Here is a 22,857-nt window from a genome sequence, read left to right as displayed (position 1 = left end):
AAACCCTGCAGGCAGTTTCGTGCATCCGTTGTGTGTTCAAAACTCGTCCGCGCTTGCCTTATCTGCTGATGGTGGTCGGAGGTGTAAGGCGGCTTCACTGCATGGATTGGGTATTTGCAGGGGAAGCCACGTGCAAGAAGGATCAGGGGCTGTAACGTTTGATGCAACTACGTACCCACGCATATTTGTGCCCAGGAAAGTTTCATGGGTCGTCCTTTGTGGTGAAAGCCTTGTTTTTGTTCTTCTAGGGAATATTTATGTACATGACAAACATGGACAAGTATGGCCATTTGGTGAATGGTGATACATTTGACATCAGGCAGAAGAACCCAGACTTCTACGAGATCTACAGCAATCAGAAGGTATGACCAATCTGCCTTTAGTGAGGCTCTTTTTCATCGAGAGGCAAGCAGCAGCCAAAAATGAAGTTAATCTGATTTGGGCTGGTACTGAAAGCTGTATATGCACTCGCAGTATTGAAACATTGTGGATTCTTGAATTGTAGCTGGTTGCTGTTATTTCAATACACACACACACACTTCTTTAATAATTTCTGTCTGGCAAAGAACATATTTTTCTCACCTAAACTCTCTTGTACGCATAGAAGAGAGAAAAATTATCAATAGGCGATGTAAAGGCAAATGACTTTCACAATTTAATTGCTATGAACTGTTTTAACATTAGTTACTTTGTCTTATTATTAGGCCATTAAAGTAACTTTTATATATTTAACTATTGTATTTGCCAGTGCTTTTCAACTTAAGTAGTGGTTATGATATGTGCTCAGAGCGGACTTCGTATATTTTCAGGACTGGGAGCAACGCTACATTCATGAGAACTACACCAAGGTTCTTGACCCTGCCCACCAAATTGACATGGTGAAGTCCTTAAGCTCACTCAAGCATTCAAGCACTGCTTTCTGATAGTAATTTTTTGTTTAGAGTTGATGTTTACTTCCTAATTTTTTAATTTCAGCCTTGCCCTGATGTCTACTGGTTCCCTATCGTCACAGAGACTTTTTGTGAACATCTGATCCAGATAATGGAGAATTTTGGAAAATGGTCAAGTGGCACAAATGAGGTATGCCACCAGATTTTAATGCTCATGAGGAGCTGCTTGTTGCTGGTGGCTTTTAGTTCCCAGATATTATTTATTTTTCGGGAATGAGTGCATTGTGCTTAATGTAATAAAAGAGCTTCAGGCTAGCTTTGCAAGTGTCATGAGCTGAATGATGTATAGCCTAATGTTATGGGGTGGTTCTGCAGTGGTTTGACATTTTGATACGTGTTTTCGTGAGGTTGGGCCTGATGTCATCAATAACTTTAGAATTTTCCAGCAAATTACCTTATATACAGAATTGTGAGTCGACCTATTTTTTAAAATTTGGAGATCCGTAATGGGAGCAGACTTATAATCGAAGCCAGAGCATAGCATCATAAATAAAGGCAAGACAAATGAGATATCGGGGATGCTACAGCATGGTTGCAATTTTGTTTGCTCTACGGCTGTACCCAGTAGGTACGGCTATTGTGCACACTTTTGCAGATGCATTTTTCTTTTTTACTTTGAACTGCACACTCGCCGTTCAAAGCAGTGTCGATAGTTGATAGAAGGACCTTTGTTTCAGTCGCTGTGGCACTGCCGCTTAGAACGGGAGCGCTTCCGGGGAGTTTCTGTAGCTGATGTAAGAGCCGATGCCGCTCACGCATAGCACACATAGTTTCTCTTTGGCTCTGTTTGACGCATTTGACGACTGCTGGCCACGTTTCAAGTTTTTAACGTAGTGTTTTGTCAGTCATCATTTGTGCTCTGGGTCTGGTAAGCGTCCGGCACTCGTTCACGGCTACATTCAAGATAGCTGTCATTATTCAAGCCGATGAAACGAACAACTGCGCGCCGGGCCGCAAGTTCGACTTCTCTGAACTGGTGATACCGGTGTGTCGGCTGCAGCGAGGCAAAGTTTGTAGCTGTTTCACGCGATGGCATGGTGCGGTTTGTGAAGTGCGGGATTTCGCATGATGACAGTGTGCTGTGAATGTTTGCGAAGTGGGAGATTTTGCTGGACAACGACATTAGAGCCACATGCTGTGACCCCGCAGCACCGATGACAATGCCAGCACTAGTGACGACGAGTAGTCCAGTGACTAATACATTTCAACGAAAGCGCGTTAAGGAACTCGTGAGGTGGCAGGAAAGCCGGCGTCCGCGTTACCAGGCTGCCACAGCTCCGTCTCCTAGCTCTGTATGCTGGCCTTGAGCAGCTGCTCCGTCAACACGCAGAACCGCCCCTCCACCTCCCGGTGCGCAGCGGCCGATCAGCTGCTGATAAGCGGTGGCGGCCTGATGACGCTATCGCATTCTTCTCATAAAGGCGAGGCTTAAGAGACCTCTAAGTTTTTCTTTTTGGAATGTGCCCATGGGCATGCCCTTCTTTTTTTTTATTTGTGACTTGTGATATGGGGGGGTCTACTTGCAATCGTGAGAGCACTGTGCATGACGTGTACGTAATATTAAGCTTGGGGACGATCATCATTGACTGTTCTCTGGCACATCCTGTTCTTATCATGATCAGGGTGCTAGGGCAGAATGCTTTTTGGCTTGATGTGCACCCCGGAAACGTTAATATCTACTCAGAAAGCACTAAAAAAGCAATATGCTCACCTATGTACCTGTTTTTTTCTGCATATAAAACACCTGTTTAAATGCATATCAGCCAAATTCGTCACTGATTGATTTGAAAGAAATTGATGAACTTTTCCAGCATACACGTGTTGCAGGACCGCACGTAATGAAGTCATGCCAAAAAGAGGTTGCAAGGTATTGTAGCAATTATTGCATGTGAGTGGGTCGTCTGACATAAGCCTGTTGTCCATCCAATTCCTCAGGTAGCCTTAGCCATGATGCTACTTTCTCATGCAAACGTTAAGTTTTATTTAAATGTGAACCAGAAAGCTGGCATGATTAGAAAGAAATCACTTAAAGGAGTATAGACACATAACATTTGGATGCTTGTTTTCTTCTTTGTAATGATAAGCAACGTAAGGCATTTATTATACATGGATTACCATGTGGTGTTCTCTAACGACTGCTAAATAATTTAGAATTGAATTTCTTCCTCGTGCTGTTTCAGTTTTGATTTCAACGGCCGAACGATGACTGTGACATAAGCACGTGCTTATAGGTCATGTGAGGCATGAAAAACTGCAATATATTCGCTGCTTCATCGTATTAATTCACTACAATGTAGAAGCCAGCCTTCATCAAGAGACAGAATGACAACGAATGAAAAAGCAGCGGTTATATGGCAGTTTTTTCATGCCTGACATGACCTATAAGCACACATTGACATTACAGCCATTATTCAGCTGTTAAAACCGAACCTGAAAAAGTGTGACAGAAAAATTCGATTATACATTATTTAGTTGTCATAGGCGGATACCATGAGGCGATTCATATACAGCAATGTCTTCCACATCATTGCAGAAAAGGAAACATGCCACGGAAATTAGGTGTCTATACTCCTTTAAGCTGCGTCCATTGATGCAGATAGCAGGAATATAAATGCCGTACAAATTTGTAGGTGCATCTAAATAAGCAGTGCAGCACTTGCTCAGCGTGGCCCGTGGAATATATCAAAGATATAAAAAAAACAATGTGTTCTGATGCCTCACCTGGTGCCGTAAGCATTCAGTCTGTTTTATGTTATTCCTAAAATGAATTGCGAATCTAGAACATTTTCATTGTTTTGGGCTTTTTTTTTTTCAGTTTATTGGATGTTTGCACTAATTAAAAACTTTTACATGTCTTTTGTTCATGCATAGCTCTTCAAGTTCATAATTTTTTCTCCACGCCATGTCCTCTGGTATGTTTTTTTTAGGATGAGCGACTTGCTGGTGGATATGAAAATGTCCCAACTCGAGACATTCACATGAATCAAGTTGGTCTGGAGCAACACTGGCTTTTTTTCCTAAGAGAGTACATCCGGCCGGTGCAGGAAAAAGTGTTTCTGGGCTACTTTCATGATGTGAGTTGTTCTTAGTGAAGAGTTTGGCCAAGTTTCTTCTGGTCAAATATCATAATGGAAATGGAGAAATACATTCACTGACCAAGGAGAAAAAATGATTGCATTGTCTTTTCAGAGCCCATACATCTTCCTTGTTCACAACTGAAAATAAAACCAATATCCTTCAAAATGTCAATTCTATGCTGTTTGTCTTTTTCAGGGACATTATATTTTGTTTCGATCCATTACCATTATTACAAGTTTGAAATTCAAGCACAAGGCATAAATGCAATCGAACAGTTTTCCAGATTGCTCTTTTAACAGAAATTTTCTGTTTCCTAAATTTTACATTATACTGAGTTTCTTGTAACATTTAGTTGAAGCGTAGTGCAAATGGTTTGCTTGGTCACCTAGCTAAGTGTACTTGCAGTTTTCTGTACATGTTTCTGTTATTTATTTATTTCAGCCTCCAAAGGCTATTATGAACTTTGTTGTGCGTTACCATCCTGAAGAGCAGTACTTCCTGCGTCCTCACCATGATTCTTCGACTTACACGATCAATATAGCTCTTAACAGGCCTCGCATTGACTATGAGGTAAGTTTTTGTCCTGAAGTCTGGTTTATTATTAATAGATTTATATCTCAACATCAGGTTTGGGTAAATCTTGTGTTCATAAATTAATCGTTTGAGGTACGTAGGACCGATAGGTCTTCAGAATTAAAAGCGGTGTAACTAAAGAACTATCACATGCATAAATGACGAAAACTCACTGTCACTGAAACCAAGAAGCATAGGGGATGTCTTATTTTTTAATTTGTGGTTTTCATCAGTGGGAGATTAAAAGCACAAGATAAAGCATCCACATGCAGCCGGTGGGATCCGAACCCATGGCCTCCGAATTTCGCATCCGATAATCTACCAAATGAGCTACGGCAACGCATGTCTAATCTTCTGCTTTCGGGGGTATTTATGTGCAGTGTAACCAAACCTTGAAAGTGTTCACGAGTGCCACCCTCATTCATAGTGGCGGACGTAGTACGTCCCGTATTACCGCGGAGGCTATATTAGTACCTGAATGGTTAATGTTATTTGATAACATATGATTGTGTTACTGTCTTCCTGGTGTTTTGTATTACCTTTCTTCTTTCAGAACAGGAAACTTAACAACTTGCTCTTTGTTAACTCCTTTCTTTTGAGAAGATACCCACTGTACATATAGCTCTCTTCAGTTTTTATTATTCCACATCTTGGAGTTAGTGGTGCAAATTGTTTGCTGATTCTTTGCAGAAAATCGTATAAAATTTTGTGTTTTCTGCAGAGCTTCTTGAAGTTTCAGGTTATTGGGTCATTTTCATGTTATATTGTACTTGGCAATCAAGCTGTAGCATATAAATGTCACAAAGGAAGCACATACCAACTTGCATGTTTAATTTTTTTTTTCCATCTCTAACAATTCTCTTTCACTAGGATTGCCAGCTGAGCTTGTAGTTTTTGTGTTGTGCCTGACAGGCCTTTACACATACTGTGACTGTCTGCCCAAAAAAACGATATGCTGTCATAAGTTGTGATAAACAACATGACACTGCTACTGCCACTTTTCAGTGAAACACTGAAGGGGGTAAATTTTTACCACAGCTTATAATATTCCTGCCTTTTATTCACGCTGAGATATTGCTATAGTTTAATTTACGTTTTCTTCTCTATTTGTTCTTTGTCTTGTTCATGCTGTCACTACCTCCTAAGGGTATAGGTGTAATAAGGTAGCCAATGTTAAAGGAGTTCAGTCTCACAGTTGCTCGCGTCTGTTTTCAGGGAGGTGGCTGTCACTTCTTGAGGTACAACTGCAGCGTTATAGACTTGAAGCGTGGCTGGACCTTGATGCACCCTGGTCGCCTGACTCACTACCATGAAGGCCTGCCAGTTACAAAGGGAACGCGCTACATTATGGTCTCTTTTGTGGACCCTTGAGGACATCATCTTTTAACACTTTCTGTGATGGGGCCGCATCAGTGCAGCAATGTTAGATACAAAGGTTTCATCTGCCTTGTTTATGTTGCTGGGCGTTTTTTGCAATTCAAGGCTTAATTGTCGGCTGAATCCTTAAGTTGTTTGCAAATGTGGTCTGCGGTCATGAAGCATGTTATTTCATTAGTAGTGCAGCAGCTTGCTAAGAATAAATGCATCACTGCGTCCTAGACATTTTTCATAAATAATATACAAGCAGAAAGCATGCGAGTTCTGTTTAAGTCTCGTAAAAGCACTGATGCATCATTATGGGGTCGTCTTGAAATTTTTGATAGTGTTTTTTTTTTTGAAGTTTCATAAAGCTTAATAATTTTTTTCTTAATGTGCCGTATGGTTTAATAGTCATTGAAATAGGTGGGTTGGTGTGTGACAAAGATGTGCTAGAGGCCCACTTTTCTACATGTGCCTTCAGAGGTCCTCAAGAGTGATGGTTGGTGTAATAGTGTGATGCAGCGCTATTATGAATTTGTGGCTCTTAATCTTAGGTTTATAAGTTACACTAGGGGGCGACTATGGTGCACATTATTTCACATGGTGACCTGTGTGTGCTTTAGCATTTTTTGCTCCTTTTGGCTTTTACCATGCGCTGTACTTGTTAATCTGGACAAGGTCATCTTTTTCTGATCTTCACTCGACTATTTTTCGCCTTGTTTTATTTAATGAATCGCTGTGGTAAGCATAGTCTCCTTATAGGCACCATTCTAATAATCAGTCACCCGGTATCTCATGACTCTGTAACTTTTCTGTGCTCACTGGTTGAATACAGCACATGTTCTTTCCCAAGGCTCAATTTGGTAATGCCATTTATGAAGCAGTTGCGCTCAGTGTCAGTATCCTGGTAGAATTTTTTTGAATCAATGTTTCGGCAGTTTTTTGCTTGCCTTATTTTGTGCCATGTCTTATCAACTTTGTATTGTTGCGTTTGTGTACAACTTCCGGCTCAACTGAGTTGCTGCTACTGCCATCTGCGTATCTAGTCAAAGCTCTTTGCTTGAGATGCAGTTTCACCTCACAGTTTTTCGCTTTTGCAATTGTTATTGCAGACTGCTTGTCGAGGTGAGTAAGATTTTTTAGTCCTAGCCTTTGCTGTCTAAAATCTTGATTTCCCTCCTAGAGCTCTTGATTTTGTACAAGTGGTACCTTTCCCATGCTTTTTTAAAATAATTTTTAATGCCGAGATTTCATAAATATCTTGAGTCTTCTTATGAGAAAGCCAGTCGTATTGGCTTGCATCTAGCAATTTACACTTGCTTTGAGCATTGTTCACAATTATTTTAACTTTTCTGTACTCCGGGCCACTGAGGGTATTGAGCTGTCAAACTTCACAGCATCCTTTCACATGCTATGTCTAGCTTTAAGTGCTTACATTGATGATTTCTTCTGTTTAAAAGATGTACAAATAGCAAAGAAGAGGAATGCTTGTGACATTGATTTACTCTTTACAATCTCTTCATTCTTGTCATTCTCTATGTTCTTTGCTGAGCACCACATTAATAGTGAACAAGTTAGAACATTGACTTCAATCTGCAAACAAGTTATGATTGTCCCATGGTAGAAACACATAATTTTGAGCAGGTTTGAACACTGCCTTGTGTGTTATGGGAGATATTTTGGGGTTGCACTTTGCAAGTGATTTCAGTGAAGCGACTAAGTCCGTTCGTGTCCCGCTTATCCGCAGGTTTAGTATTGTCCTTTGTTTATTCTAATGGTAGTGCCTCAGATGAGAGAGCACTTCAGCAAGTGCAAAGCATGCACTTAGTTGGCCCTGTTGTCTCAGATCCTAATGCTGCTTATGCATGTGAGAAAGGCTGTGCACGTGTAGAAATAATCTTATGGCTCATGGACTTATGTGGCGCCTTTGTTATATTCAGAAACTGTGCAGCATTGTTATCTTTCTCCTACTTTAGTGCCATGTTTGTCATCTTGTTTTTTGATACTTTCTTGACACAAGCAATCATCTGAAAGTGCATCAAGAACTACAGTCAAATGTGACTATAGTCTATTTTAGAAGTGCCAAACCATACCGAGGTTTTTTTTTTCATGCTTGCAATTTTTTTCTTCATGTGTGTTTTGTGTGCATTTTCAAGTTTGTCCACATGCCAGTTTCTGTAGCTCTGGCTACCCTTCTTTTCTTAAAGTAGTCTAGTCTTGTTAGAGTACCCGGTTTGTTCCTCAATGAATAACACGTGAATGCTGAATTGCTGTTGCTTTTTTGCTGCAGTCAGCACTTCACTTTTCACATTTGAAATGCTCTGTTCATTGCCTGTGCTAGAAATCCAGTTAGTCGTAATGATATAGCCAAATGAATTTCAGTGTTTGCTGTTTTGCTCGAAACCTAAGATCTTACACTTTTCTTACACCAGACCAGCTGTCATGCTCATTATTGTCGATCTGTTGTTTGATCCTTTTTGCGCAACCGTTTTTGTAAGACCTGCTGAACAATGAATGGCTGTAGGCTGATATTGTTATTCATCATTGTGTCTCCCGCTGTGTTATTCCTGTGTTTTACTTTTGCATGTGTTGTGGTTTCCAGTTTTTCGCGCGTGGTTTTTGTGGAGCCTAATACTCATATGCAGCGGTCACAACTTCACTATTCAGTGTGAATGGTTCTCCGAATTTGTTGTTTGTATCTAACACTGGAGTGTGTTAGTGGTGAGAAAAAACTGCTTGGAAGAGTATTTTGTACTAGCAAATAAAAGTCGTTTATAGCAGTCCTGTTCCTGTTTTGATGTCCTTGCTTTTCAACGAGCTGAGCTCAATCTTAATTGTTGGTTCTTTTCCATTTTCTTGAGAAATGAAAAGAAAAATGCATGCACAAGTAGTAAAAGTAGTAAAGTAAAGCACACACAAGTAGTAAGGATGCATACTGTAATCAAGCTTACTTTTTGTGAGCACGTTTTGTGAAATGGGCTAAACTCGCAGTTTAAGTATTTTTTTTAGCACTAAATTTTGCAAAGCAGGCATGGCAGGAACTTAATTTACATGGCTCATGCTACGTGGTGTTCCACTGCTGCGGAACCTACCTTATTAGGAACTCTGCAGCAGACGAAATGAAAACACACACATGGCTCTTGTTTCTCAAAAGGAGATTTTTGAAGTAGCTCGAATACATGCTTGATTCTGTGGCGTCAGCCATCGACCTAGCGTCCCTTTTCATCAGAACCTTCCTCACAAAAGTCATCAAAACCTATAATGGCTTTCACTGGGTTTCAGATATTTCAAGGAGCGGAGAGAGGCCGGAGAATAAAAGAGCAAAGAAACTGAAAACGAACGGATGGAAACTCAAGCTACGGGTTTAGAAGATTGCTTTTTAAAAGCATGCTTTGCAGCACCCAGTTGTAAGCAGTTGAGACTGCCTTGACAAGAAGCAATGGCATATTCTATTCGGAAAGAGAGCCCGCCGATGGGGATGAGTTACTGCCGCTTTTTTCCACATGTATCTAGTTCCTGAAAAGAACAATGTACTAAGCTCAAGTGTTTTTTTTCCAAAATTATGCTAGCATATTGCCTAGGTTATTCACTGGACGTGTGTGTGTGTGTGTGTGTGTGTGTGTGTGTGTGTGTGTGTGTGTGTGTGGCCAACGCAACCTGTGTTCGTAACATATATATATATTTGCTGTATGCAATTGGCAAAAAAACACGACAATTAGGGCCTCATGAAATTGAAGTGGTTTACAGTGTATGATTGACCTCACAATTCCTTGCCTTTTAAGCGGAGACTGCAATTTCTGCCAGCAAATCGGGGCCCAAATTCTCAAAGCATCTTGCACCTAATGACAGTTCGTGACTCGCTCGCACTTTAATTCTTGCAAAATCATAATCCTCGCAGATTGTTTCGTCACGCTTGGCAGCAAATCAAATTTCTTAGAACCGTTCTGAAGTTGCAGGGCGCCGCGGCAGCTCATGGATACTTATGGCACGTAGGAGGCGTCCTCATCTGCCGGCTTCGAACAACTTCGTGGCACCAGGAGCTAAGCGAATATCAGACCCGGCTTTCACAACCGCCATGGATAAAGATAGTGCTAAACGCGCGCGCTGCGTGTCGCGTCGCGCCGGCACGCCGCTTAAGCGCGGCCAGACGCCTGACGCCCCCTCGCGGGTTCGCGCCCCAGGCTCGAGCGACGGGGCCTGACGCGGGCGCCTCCAGATGTCGCTCGTGTCGAAGCCGGCGGCGCTCCGGGCCCAGCCGTTTCTTTCGACGTCTCGCGCCGCGCAACAGCGGGAATGGCGGGCGAAGCAACGACGACGCCGTGCTGGGCTGGCGATGCGTCCCCCTCCGCGTGAGCGGTAGCGCGGCCCGCCGCCTGTCAGCTCGCTTCTCTGGCCGTGCGACACTGCACCGCGCCACACCGGACCGGCGAGCGGCTGAACCGGTCGCCGTGGCAACGTCTTCGCGACACGGTGAGAGATGAAGCTCCGGCGACTCGAACCCGCCGCCGATGCTTTCGCACGCTCGCTACTCCTTTTGAACTGCCGTCGCTGCTGCTTTTGCTTCTGCTGTCCTTTTCTGGCGGGTCTGCGCAAAGGCCGAGGCCGTTGGGCATTTAGCCTTACCGCTCTTGGCGTGCACAGGGCGCGCGCGTCGTAAACGGTGTACAGCCGGTCACTCCTGGCTCTCTTTCCCCGAGCTAAACGTCTGCCTGTTTCGAAACATACACGCACCAGGGTTTCCCCGGCTAACGTTGCACTTGTCCTTAAGACTGACCACAGGGTAAGAATGGAGCGGGGCGCGGACGGTGCACAATTGATGAAGGCGTTTCGCGCGGACAGACAGCCCAGAGGCGATCGGCTTTGCAAGCGTAGGCCGGACGGGAACGGTAGAGAAACACTCGTGCATTGAGGGGCGCGTGCTTCGCAGATGCGGTAGGCACCCAACAACAAGGCTCTCGCGAGCATACGCAGCTTGTAAACAGCGCGCGAACAACGAGAGGGGCGTGGACACTCGGAGACGTTTCGGCTAGCAACATTCCGCAAAGAAACGTGATCCCAAATGTCAAATCGTGCGCAGCTTTAATCTCAAGTTTCTCTCTGCACAAACGTCAAACAGTCGCTCGCTGCATGCAGCTGGCGCGCGTCAGCCGACGGCACCCCTTTGCGGAATCGCATCCGAGCTTTTCTCTTGGTCGTGCTGCTTCTCCTGGGCTTTTATACCTGCCCGTATACGTGCGAAACAGGCGGCCGAGGTATTGATTTCTGGGGGGGACTCGCTGCCAGCGCCCAGCGCGCGCAGGGGTCCTGGTCTTCTTTCCTCCTCATCAGCAGCGGCCAACGCAGCTCGACTGTTTCCCAGCGTGTGTATGTATGTTCGTGTGTGCGCTTACGCCTGCGCTCTCGCGCTCCCAGCAACGGCGCAAAGTCCGGGACACCACGCGGGATTCCTCCCGTCTCGTCGGCTCCTTCTTCCGTACCTCCTCCAGTGACAGCGCCGCATCTTGTAGCAGGGGCGGAGAAAAAAATGGGAGAAGCTTAATTACGACGACGTGCGACCCAGGAATGTTAGCGGAAGAAGGTAGCCCGCCCCCCCTTCCCCCCCCCCCCCCCCCCCCAACTTCTCACTCCTCGGTCGCTACTGTACGCTCGCTCTGCCCGAGGCGGCTATCGCGGTGCGTGCAGAGGTCTTCATTCGGCACCTCTGCCCTTTTTTTTCTTGTTCGGCGCTTGGAGCGCCGCCAGAATTGCGCGCAAGGCTGCGCTCACTCCCTTGTTCCCCTGACAGGTGCGCGTCGGCGGCTGTTGGCATTCGCCGCTGCCACCGCATCTCGCGCCCAGCGAACGACGCACTCCACGCAGCAGCTCGGCCTTTGCATTGTGTGCTATTGCCTGTTTTTTATTGCTGCGTGGCGGCTCGCGGGCTGCGGCTCTCTGCGCGTGATATATTTCGACGCTTCGTTGGTGGCGATCGAAAAAAAGAAAGAAAACCCGGAGCGCGCGTTCGTTTTCAACGAGGCGGCGTCTGTGTTGTAAAAGCCGATGATGGATCACCGGGTTCTTGCCAGTAAAAATACGCAGAATCTCAGCCTAGTACCCTCTGGCGCATTATTTTTGTAACGTCTTTGCGAGCCGCAGTGGAGAGACAGGACGAAGTAGTTTGCGCTAAATACAGCCACGGTTGCGTGTTTGTTAATATTTTCACGCGTTAACCAATGCTTTCGTTCCCTGACACAACACCTGCCGATGTCGGGAGGCCGTCGCGTTCGGGAAGTGGGGCTTTCTTGCCCAACAATTATGTCGTACAGGAAAGCGCGCTTTGCAGAAGGCAGCGTTGGCCGAGTGGTACGGAAGATTAAATGAGCTTCAGCCGCGCTTAAAACTGTATTTTGAGCCCGCCATAAACCATATTCTATGCGACCTTATTCATCGCTTTTTTTTTAATTTTCGGAAATACAGTTCTTGTAGGTTCTTCGGAGAACTTCAAAGAAATTTTGGGGAATGGAGAAGCAACGAGGTAGGTAGTTTTGCTGTGGCAGCTGTTTTTCTTTTTTTCAAGACAGTCCTGTCTAACACTGCGATATTTACCAAGTGTCCGTCATTTTCACAATTGCATACTCCTGCAAATTATAATACGCTGTTTCATTAGCCTATCGCGGTTTTTTTTTTGTCGGTAATGGTGAGCATTTGTTAACGCTTAAATTAAAAACGCTTCTAACCCTGCACGTGGCCCACCGGCTAGCGCGTCTAGGAGGAGTTGGAGATCGCACGCACGCGCGCTGTCTTAGAAACCGGTGCAAGCGCCATTGATTAATTGCTTCATTAGAAGGCAGGGCAATTTGGAAAGAGTGTCGATGTTCGCGTCGTGAGGACGCGTTCATCTCTTTACGCGGCGCCGTAATCTCGGAAATTGCGCAATAATTACCGATTCCCAAAATGCCTGCGACGTGCTTAACTAATGTCGTGCGAACACTCCAGCTTTGATTCATTCGCACGAACGCTAAAATATACTGTCCAGTGGACGCGTCTCTTCAACACACAATGCTTTGAGGGCATGTTATTTCGTACTTAAACAGCAACTGAAGAGGTTTTAGAATTAGACGAGCTTAAAGGCGTCGAATGTGTAGAACTTGCAGGTAAAGGATTCCAAGTCTTTTTGGACTATCATTAGAAATCGTGGTGTAATCGCCGATTGAAACTGCAGTGGCGCTAATGCTTCTGCGCAGCGCACCGCAAGGGAGGGGGGGGGGGGGGGCATGACGACGTCATCTACGGCTTACGGGGGCGGTACATTTACAGCTCATAAACGCTTTCTTGGAAGGAAAAGAACGAACGCCATCGAAAGCAGCGCCTGCGGAGCGATGTTGTAGGGCATCCGACGATGCACGACTAGCTGTGGGCGAAGGCAGCAGAAGTTTGAAATCCCCGTCCGTGCCGGCATCATCGAGCTTCTTCGCACTCCTTTGGTGCTGTGAGGAGAAACCTGAAATTTCATCGTCGATTACGTTGTCATTTTAAATGCTGGCGCAAAAAACTTTGAATGCTTTACGCACAGGCTATAGATTTGAATCCTTAAATGTCGTGGGATTTTCAAAATGAGATGCAGCGGCTCTTCAAGCTAAACTAAGTATTTTCATTATTTCGGCGAAAGCCTAAACAGAGGTTCATTTGTATTTGACGGTCATGACACTCAGTGACGATCATGAATTTTACGCTCGCGTTCAGTTCTATCTACGTATATTTTGCTCTGAGGTGAGCAGAACATGTAACAGAAAGATGGCTTCAGAATGGAACATGCAAAGTTATGCCTTTTTTACGACACCTTGTTATGTAAAAGGCAGCTACAGTGAAATACAAAAAAAAAGATACTTTCTTATTTTATTGCAGTGCAAGATACTAAAAAAGAACCCCGTGTAGTGTACACAAAAGCCGATCTTTCTTGTGCTGCGCAAAGCGAAAACGTATTCATTGCTTCTTGAGGGTCTTACAGAGCAACTCCGTGGGTTTTATGCAGTCCGTTTATTTCAACAAAACGTTTAAGTTCTCCACTCCGTCCCGATCGTTTGCATAAAATTTCGCACTGCGCGGCTCTTTGTTACGGTCGGTTTGTAACCTTGGTTAGAGTTCCCTGCGTTTACTGCGTCGTAAACGTTATCCGCACGTTGACACCAGCCCCTCCCTAAAAAAAAACAAAATGCAAAATGACAAGTTTTTTCTCGGTAGTTTCGGACATTTTATGAGCGGGTCATTCTTTGAAGTCGCCAAGTTAGCCATACACCCCGTGCACGCAAGTTTTTATGATAATGTTAAAGCGCGGAACGCAATCTGATCGTTAACTCAAATTATTCCAGAAACTTTCGCTGTCGCCATGTGATGCGATTAATTGAAAGGGTCATAAAATATTGTAGCAAATCGACTTTTCTATCAATGTCATAAGGGGCTAGAGTAAGGAGCTTGCATTACAGGAAAGAGCTGTTAGAAACAATCTAAAACTGTTGGAGGTGTGCTGCAACATCGCCTTGAAATGCAAGTGAAGTGCAATTTCCGTCTTTGATGCATGAAATGTGTACATTTCAGAAGCATTCTGTCGCCTAGCTTTCTGTTAGCATTATTCGTGTAAACACATGCTGCTGCCTTGGTACTCAAAATTTGTGAGCTTGTACTGGTTGTTGAACTAAAGAAAATATTTTCCTGCATACTTAAAAACATTTGACAAGAAAGTGAGTGAATGGAACACCCCTGTTTCACTCTTTTCAAGCATGTAGGAAAAGCTGCACGTATAGAATGTTTTCTATTAAGGCCTTTCAACGATGCTTGCATCGTTGGGAAAATAAGAAAACGTTCTTAATTCACTTCACTAAAGGCATTTATCATTCTTAGAAAGGCAGCGCTGGCGGATGACGCACAAGGTCAAGATGTGGGCACGAGTGCGCTGATCAGCGCAGTACTGCCCGCTTCTTAATAATAATAATAATTGGTTTTTAGGGAAAAGAAATGGCGCAGTATCTGATTCACATATCTAGGCAGACACCCGAACCGCGCCGTAAGGGAAGGGATAAAGGAGGGAGTGAAAGAAGAAAGGAAGAAAGAGGTGCCGTAGTGGAGGGCTCCGGTATAATTTCGACCACCTGGGGATCTTTAACGTGCACTGACATTGCACAACACACGGGCGCCTTAGCGTTTCGCCTCCATCGAAACGCGGCCGCCGCGGTCGGGTTCGAACCCGCGAACTCCGGATCAGTAGCCGAGCGCCCTAACCACTGAGCCACCGCGGCGGGTTCCACTTGTTGTCCTTGCCCGTTTTGTGGCAGCGCTGTCTTTCTAAGAATCTAAATTCACCCACCCCAATAGAGTTTCGCAGTCGTTGACAGCGATGCGTTAAGGTCTCACGAGTTCCTTTTTTTTATTTTAAGGGAAAGCCGGACAACGCGTCCGAGATGAGCTAACGCATTTTACCGGGAACACGTTTTGACTGCATGTAAGCAGTTTTTAACATCAAAGAGTGGCGCCTGTGCAATAAACAGTCGTGTTTATTACAGTGACATTTGCGTAAATTTTTTTTCTGTAGTTAACTAGTATGCTGCACGGTTGTGCTTTGGACTGCGATGGAGCGGTAAGGTACTCTTAAGGAACGAATGCAAGGCACCTATATAAATGATGCATCCGGTTAGAGAGGGGTTCCGTTTCAAACAAGATTCTACCAATTACAGTTCACCATCTTTCAGCCCGTTCTCACGACGGCTCATCGAAACAAAATCAGAGGGAAAACAGAGAACCACGCGTCGGAGTTTGAGGCAGGAATTGAAACGTCAATCTCTTAAAATAAAACCCGCGTCCATTTGTTTGTGCCGTTAAACCTTGATTGGTTGCCCAGTCTTTGGACATATACCAGGACGGGCTGATGAGGTGCCCCATAGCAGCCTGTAGGTGCTGAATTAAAGATGTGATCAACGTATTTGGCAGGTCGTGCGGTGCTTGTGGAAGGTCAGAGAAAATTCTCCGACTTGACTGTGAGAAAAACGACGGTGATGGAGCTAAGCGCGCGACGGTTGACAGTGACTAACTATTTCTGCGCTACAGGCTGTTTTATGCTAATTACTTCCGGGTGCGAAGTGGAGTCTGCTTCCGTCCATCTAGGGTGTGAAATTCTAGCAAAGCCACACAGTAACTGCATGCCTTGGGGCATCCCCCTGCACCCCTTAACGGTGCATCTGGCTGCACTACAGCACCTCCTTAAAGTTGATGAGTAGTGCGTTCTGAAGAGCGAAAGTCCTGGTCTCACCTTTCCTACGCGCTCGGTCGACGTCGCTCCGACGTGTGACCTCGCTCTTTTTCACTGTTCACCGTAGCGTGTCAGCGGTTGACATTCAGACTGCACCGTGGCGAGCTGACATTGAATCCATCGTTAGAGAGGTCGAGCCCCTATTCGCAGGGCGCAGTGAAGAGCCTGCCTTCCTGCGTACTGCGGCGCGAAGCACTCATTCAGCTGGCTTTTCGCCCCTCGTGCGTTTTCTGACATTTCCTCTTCTTTCGCGGAAGGCGCCTCATGCAACCTTCGTAGCAACAGTTCTCGTCGACTAGGCCGGGCAACGACACACGGTCGCACTCTTCAGAGTCCATGATGCAGCCTGGTGGTGCCACCTGCTTTTTAGCGGCGAAAGGATGTATATATATATATATATATATATATATATATATATATATATATATATATATATATATATATATATATATATATATATATATATATATATATATATATATATATATATATATATATATATATATATATATATATATACACACACACATGAAGTGACGTCTTTGATTGGAGTAAAATTGTCGAAAGCGTCACACAAAAACGCGTAAGGAAGTTAAATTTTTAACTTCTCGCCTCGCATGAAGTTCGAAGAATAAGCGCACTTTCTCTGTGGCAGCTGTGCTGTGTGAGCGTTTTTTTTTTTTTCAACTATTGATTCTCTCAGAGGACAATGTATTTACTTGCCGTTACTGAGCTTATCATCATATAAGTGGCTATTCCGGCTAAAATAACGACTTGCTGGCATAGATGATGGCATTGACATTTTGTCGCCACACACACACACACACAAATAAAATTTCTACGTGGGATAGCTTTGTGATATTTGGGAGAAGTAATGAGGATGTTTATTTTTCGTTTTTTATTGATTGATTCTGGTTTACAAAAAGTTTCCTGAAATTACGAAAACGCCTCAGGTAATGGGATTCCTCTGCGGTAGAAATTTGTAAAGTGCACCTGTGACGTCAGTATCTCAGACTCTCGGTGCGGCAGAGAACGTCCTTTGAATATTCGAAGAGCCCTGCATATGAGATTTCGTGCGCTATATGCACAGCAATTTCGCCCCTTCATATCGTGCTGTTCTGTAATCGGCCGAGGCTTATCTTCGTTCCAGCGCTATACAGGCAGTTTAGCTAGTATCGCTAGCTTATTTAAACGAGTAAACGACGAAACCTAAATCTACTCAACTAACGCGGCGGTTCGGTGCATCTCGAAGGAAACGGCTCAAAATATACGAACAGGAGTTATCCTATGATCATTCTGTCCTTGAGATTTCTCTATTTCGCGCCGTTTCCTTCAAGTTGTCAAATCGACTGGTTAGGCCGCTTGTGTGCAATGTTATATGTATTTCATTGCGTTTTAATAGATGAAACGCTTATGTGGAGAGAAATTAAGAGATGAACTATGGAGGGCCATTGTTGTTGTTGTTGTTAGCCTATCAAAAGATGGCACATACCAACACTGGGGGATCGGTCAAGAATCGGGTGACTATTCACCTGTATTCAGGTAATTAAAATGAAAAGCACGTGGGAAAGCAACACCGGAGGATTCTTCCTCATGAACAGAAAATGGATGAAAGTTTTGACTTCAAAATTAAAAATAATAATAATAATAATAATAATAATAATAATAATAATAATAATAATAATAATAATAATAATAATAATAATAATAATAATAAAGAGAGCAACTGCATGGAACGGAATTATCAAGTCAAAATGTAATAATTGGGAGGAAATAAAATTTTGTAACCCTTAGCATGGCAGTCGGTGAGGTTCTAGCAGGAAATTGTTCGCAGTCTTTTCGTTCTCTTCTATAGCGAGCATTCATCGTTGTCGCCTTCACCATTGACTCGTTTCTATTATAGATTAGTTGGGTGCATTTTACTATTATAAAGACGCCTTGGTTGATAACGCCTGGAGCGTTTCGCTCTGGCAGGGCTATTATGAAAAGCATCGAGGCTTAATTGAAAGCTTTGCGCAGAAATGCAATGCCCACTTCGCGCTTTTCTCCAACAAAGTTCGAAAATTTATTTTCTGGACTCGTCTCGCTCTTCGTGCCGACGGTCTTAAATTCTGCCCCGAGCCAAGATGAAGTTAATACACTTGCCTGGAATCTTCAGCGAGATAAACAAACACGTAAACAAATAAGGCGCAACTGAAAAGAAAAAAGTCAGGGACGAACGGCAGCTACAAATATGCAGCCGTGTTTTGAAACTCGGAGACGTGCCTTATTTCGTGATCGGGAATCTCCTTCGATCGCGGCTCCAAGATTATGCAACGAAAGCACGAAAGCGCGCGTTCGCTTTTTTTTTCTTTTCTATCCAACTACCCCCCCCCCCCCTCTCTCTCTCCCGAAAAGACGCAGCATTGGAGCAGCCCACTTAAGATCAATGCGTTCCTTCGCCAGAGGCGCCGAACAGACTAGATTTTGTCCGCTGGATCGTCCCGCCCTTTCGAACGTTCCCAATGGGGACGGCTGGGATCCCTTGTCTCTTTCCCTTTCGCGTTCTTTCTTTTTTTCTTTTTTTTTTCCTCTTTTAAACGCCGCAGAACAGAGGGCCAGGTGTTATCGACAAGCTGCGCGTATGTTCTCGCGATGCCTTAGCGGTTGTTTTTTCCTTCGTGTGCCTTTAGGCTCTGGGCGACCTTTATATTCTTTTCTTTCTCTGCCGTTTCCTTCAGCGACTTTGGTGCCGATAAGTCACTCGCCCCTCTGTGTTAGTTCCGTGGGCTTTGTCGGGCCCGAAGGCGCTTCTGAATTGGGCGCTTTTGGTCTCTTTATTTTTATTTATTTTTTAAAGCGTCCGCCCCCGCCCTCCATTCATGAGCGTGGTGCTGACGAATTGGGCGGTTCTGAAACGCGGGGTACTGCTCTTGATGCGGATGCTCAGGTAGATTTGAGCGAGGGGAATCGGGGGCGAGCAAAGCTGCTTACCCGATGGCGCACTTACCCGGATGTACGCGCTGTCGGCGGTGTCCCTGTTTTCCAGCATGTTTGTTGGGGAGCCTTGCTCTCTTGAGGGGCTGCTTTCGAAGTGGTGGCGCTGTTTGTGAGGCAGTTGTTGTTCACTGTGTGTTGTATTATCGGAACGTCGTAGAGCGAAGTGGTGGGGAGGTGCTCAGTGTTTGCTGTATGTATTTGTTTCGTTACTTGTGGCTGACTTGCAGGTTAGACGCTGAGAAAAGATTGGCTGAGACTGTATAAGAAGCACAATTATGATCAGACGCTTATATATATATATATATATATATATATATATATATATATATATATATATATATATATATATATATATATATATATATATATATTGTGTTTATAATCATAAGCAAGGCACACAAAAAAATAAATTGTAGAAATAAATTATATTAACAGAGTTCCGCGGATGACTGTTTGGAAAGTTCTTCCTTTTTCGACAATGAAGATAAGTTACGAGGCTCGAAATAGTAGACGTTTTACTTTTTTTGGGAAACAATCAACGAAGCAGTTAATACGTTGCAGCTAATACCTTCAGGGTGTTTGCCGTACTGGCATGCGCCACAGAGTATACATGTGTCATGTGTTAATGGCTGCGGTTGTTAGCTTGTCGAAAACCAGGCAGCCTGATAGGAGGTAGTGTTCACGTCAGCTCATCAGGGGCTGAATTGGAAAGACTTTTCATGCGGAAAAATTAGAGAACAGCCACTGGTTGGTTCAGTATGGTGCGATATTTGATATTGTATGGTATGGTATAATATGGTATGGTATGGGACGGTGTGGTATGGTATGGCATGGTATGGTATGGTATGGTATGGTCGTTTTCTAAATTAGGGAACCAAGAGCTAGCTAAGTGAACGTGCTAAGCAGTGAATCGTGTTCAGATCCAGCACTCAATTTTTGCTTTTCTCGCATAAAGGCACCAAACTATGAAGAGCGTGAGAGGGGGAGGGGCTTAGAATCGTGGCGTGCTTAGTTTTTATTGACAATAAATTACGTTAATTTGTATTATTAATAAGGCGAATGATTTTGTAAAATAATGAGGAATGTTCCTTGTAGCTCTCCTTACGTTCATGTAGCTGTTCGCGTTACAGGCCGCGTTTCTGCGATTTTGTAAGCATACTTCTTTCTTTTCATCGTCGGAGCATTCTTCTTCGCCCATCTTTCGTCATTCACACAGCATCCGATGCGAGCAACGACGACGTTCGCTCAGTGAACGGATCAGAGACGCCACCTGCTTTTTAATGACGCAGCGAAAGCCAACAGCAATGCGGTTAATCGACGGAGCGTAATGACTCGGGAAAACGAGGTCGTAGGTACATCGTTTAACGCACTGGGGTGCTCGACTGTGATGTCACACTGTACCGCAAAGACAATGTCATTGATGTGCGACTGTGACGTGGGAACGGAGAAGGCGTTGCGCATGTTCACCTGCACACAGTGACTTCACCGGCGTGGGCGAGGTGTGTTGCAGGCTGCGGGCGGAATAAGACCTCATTAATGAGGGCGCCTTGATTTAGGACACGTGCGGGTCATCGCAATTAAGACCGATCAGTGGCTCTGGCGCCGCTTCTGCTCCCGTTCCTCTGTGCGTGGTCTCCGCTTTCAAGGGTCGCGTTTGACAAGAAGCGGAATGCTGTATTGCTTCACCACTGTCGTACCTAGCATAGATGGCAGCAAGCGGTCAACTGTGAAGTTATTATAGATGACTACAGGATTAGATGTCACGGTGGTTCAGCAGTGGCGGTAGCCTGCCGAAGGTGTCAAAATTGCTTGTTTGGTACGTGGTGACATTTCGAAATGTTGAATCGGACAACGCTAACTTGGACAAATTTTGACGAAGAACAGAGTAACAAGCACAATGGACGCTGTTTCTGTTTCCTTGTTGTTCGTCCAATATTGTTCAAGTCAGCGCAGTCGGATTCAACATGACGTACTAAAATACCCCAATTGTCGGTATTTCCCATTTTGACAGATCTGGTGAGATGGAGAACCGCATGTGTAGCTTAAGAGGACTTGCCGTCAGGCTAGTTAGTCTGAAGTTCAACTAATTTGAGGTATGCTTCTGTAGTGGCTCATACGAAAATGGGTTTTTGACTTTCTGGTTGGGTCCTACTGTTCTCCTAATGAGTGACCAAGAACTCATGAAAAATTCAACATTCATGCGTTTAGCACTGAACAGAAGAATTTCACTTGACCTTTCACATCTGCTTTCCTTCCTGTGAGAATCCAAGAGTTCTCACGTGTATTCAACGTTAAAACTGGGCATGGGATAAAACAATAAAAATTCCACTGTGTTCTCTCAGCCAAGTGGTCACTAATCAAATCAAAACGCAGCCATATCTCACGAGTTCAGTCTGGTCGTTCGCAAACTCCACAGACTAACTGCTGGGAAAGAAGCAAACGACGGACTTAGCGCAGTATAACTCGGCACGAAAGTCGGTCGAAAAGGCAAAAAGGCCTCATTGCGACTTAATGCTATACAGATAAATAGAGCACCATTCCTGTCCGTGCTGGGACAGACTTCACCAAGGAGGAAAAAAAAAATTCACCAAGGAGGAAAAAAAAAACAGCTTGGTGGAGTTGGAGTAGTCGTTGGTGTGGTCGGCAGCTGAAAACGAGCATAAATATGTATTATGTGCTTTAGCATGTGCTGATTGTGGAGGTGAGGGTCAGATTTAAGGAAGCAAATAATTTACTTTCTTTGCGGCTTGTTAACTGGATTGTGCGATACTGTCTAAGCGTTGACTGTCGGAGCAGCGTTGCTAGTGGCAAAAGCCTGTTTCCTGTCTGCGCTGTTTGAAATAACGAAAAACGAAGTAAAACACGAACTTGCGGATCATGTTTTTAGGACGTAATAATGTGAATGCTGTCTGTTACTACGAATAAGATTGCAAAGTATGAGCATAAGCGAAGGAACAACAATAATTCGCGGTGTAAAATAACTCGGCATCAGATAGCGTCAAGTACACACACGGTTTGAGCTTTCTTTTGTGTCCGAAGTCTCCATTACAAACGTTGTACACATGTTTTAAGGTTTGCCCGAGCTTGTTCCAAGAGCGCTTGACAATGGAATTTATATGCTTTTGCAAAATTCTCCAATTTTCACAAAAATCGAACCTGTATACACCAGCAATGGACACAGTTTATATAAACGGTGCCGTTTCCCACTTCGTACAGTTTGGTCTTGTGGTCTAGACTACATAAAAAAAAAATTTCCTTGCTTAGTCAAAAGTGCACCCGCTTGCCATCCCAGAGGTCGTGAGTTCGAAGCCTAGGGTGGTGTTGTATATATATTTTTTTCCTTGTCTTATCCGAGCGCAGTGCTCTCGGTAATCATAGACCACGAAATTACCGCGGCAGTCAATCGAATTTCCCATTTTCCTTTGAAATTAAATAACAATGTAGCCGAACTGTCGTGCACAGTAAGTATTCAGAAGAAATTCACACATTTGCTTCTAACCAAAAACACGGTGAAAATTTTGCTTCTGACACGCAGAAGGTGCTCGAAGAAAATTCGTTAAGAGATGACTAGACACTCTGGCGACTGTGCTGTAAAAGAGCAACAGCCTCTCATCTTGGCTGAAGCCTCGTTTACATGAA

At 44.2% G+C, this 22,857-nt stretch overlaps 2 protein-coding genes across 7 annotated transcripts in view; both read left to right on the top strand.

Moving 5' to 3' along the window:
* Positions 1–8,740, top strand: part of Plod (procollagen lysyl hydroxylase) — a 127,324-nt gene extending 118,584 nt beyond the window's left edge. For 2 of the 3 annotated variants that reach the window (XM_077653476.1, XM_077653475.1), the window contains 6 exons: positions 249–362; positions 810–878; positions 976–1,080; positions 3,878–4,024; positions 4,470–4,598; positions 5,817–8,740. In XM_077653476.1, coding sequence (XP_077509602.1) covers positions 249–362; positions 810–878; positions 976–1,080; positions 3,878–4,024; positions 4,470–4,598; positions 5,817–5,972 — 720 coding nt within the window. In that variant the 3' untranslated portion in view covers positions 5,973–8,740. The remainder of the gene's footprint in view (positions 1–248; positions 363–809; positions 879–975; positions 1,081–3,877; positions 4,025–4,469; positions 4,599–5,816) is intronic. The other variant, XR_013312483.1, reaches the window with a different exon arrangement.
* Positions 8,741–10,188: 1,448 nt separating this feature from the next.
* The window catches only part of Nep3 (M13 family metallopeptidase neprilysin 3), a 130,693-nt gene continuing 118,024 nt past the window's right edge, over positions 10,189–22,857 (top strand). Inside the window, exon 1 of one of the 4 annotated variants that reach the window (XM_077653472.1) lies at positions 10,189–10,430. The gene's annotated coding sequence lies outside the window, so the exon portion shown is untranslated. The remainder of the gene's footprint in view (positions 10,431–22,857) is intronic. The other 3 variants (XM_077653466.1, XM_077653471.1, XM_077653474.1) reach the window with 3 other exon arrangements.

This window comes from Amblyomma americanum, chromosome 2 (genome assembly GCF_052857255.1).
Source record: "Amblyomma americanum isolate KBUSLIRL-KWMA chromosome 2, ASM5285725v1, whole genome shotgun sequence".
Classification (NCBI taxonomy): domain Eukaryota; kingdom Metazoa; phylum Arthropoda; class Arachnida; order Ixodida; family Ixodidae; genus Amblyomma; species Amblyomma americanum.
This window is presented reverse-complemented; position numbering and strand designations above follow the sequence as displayed.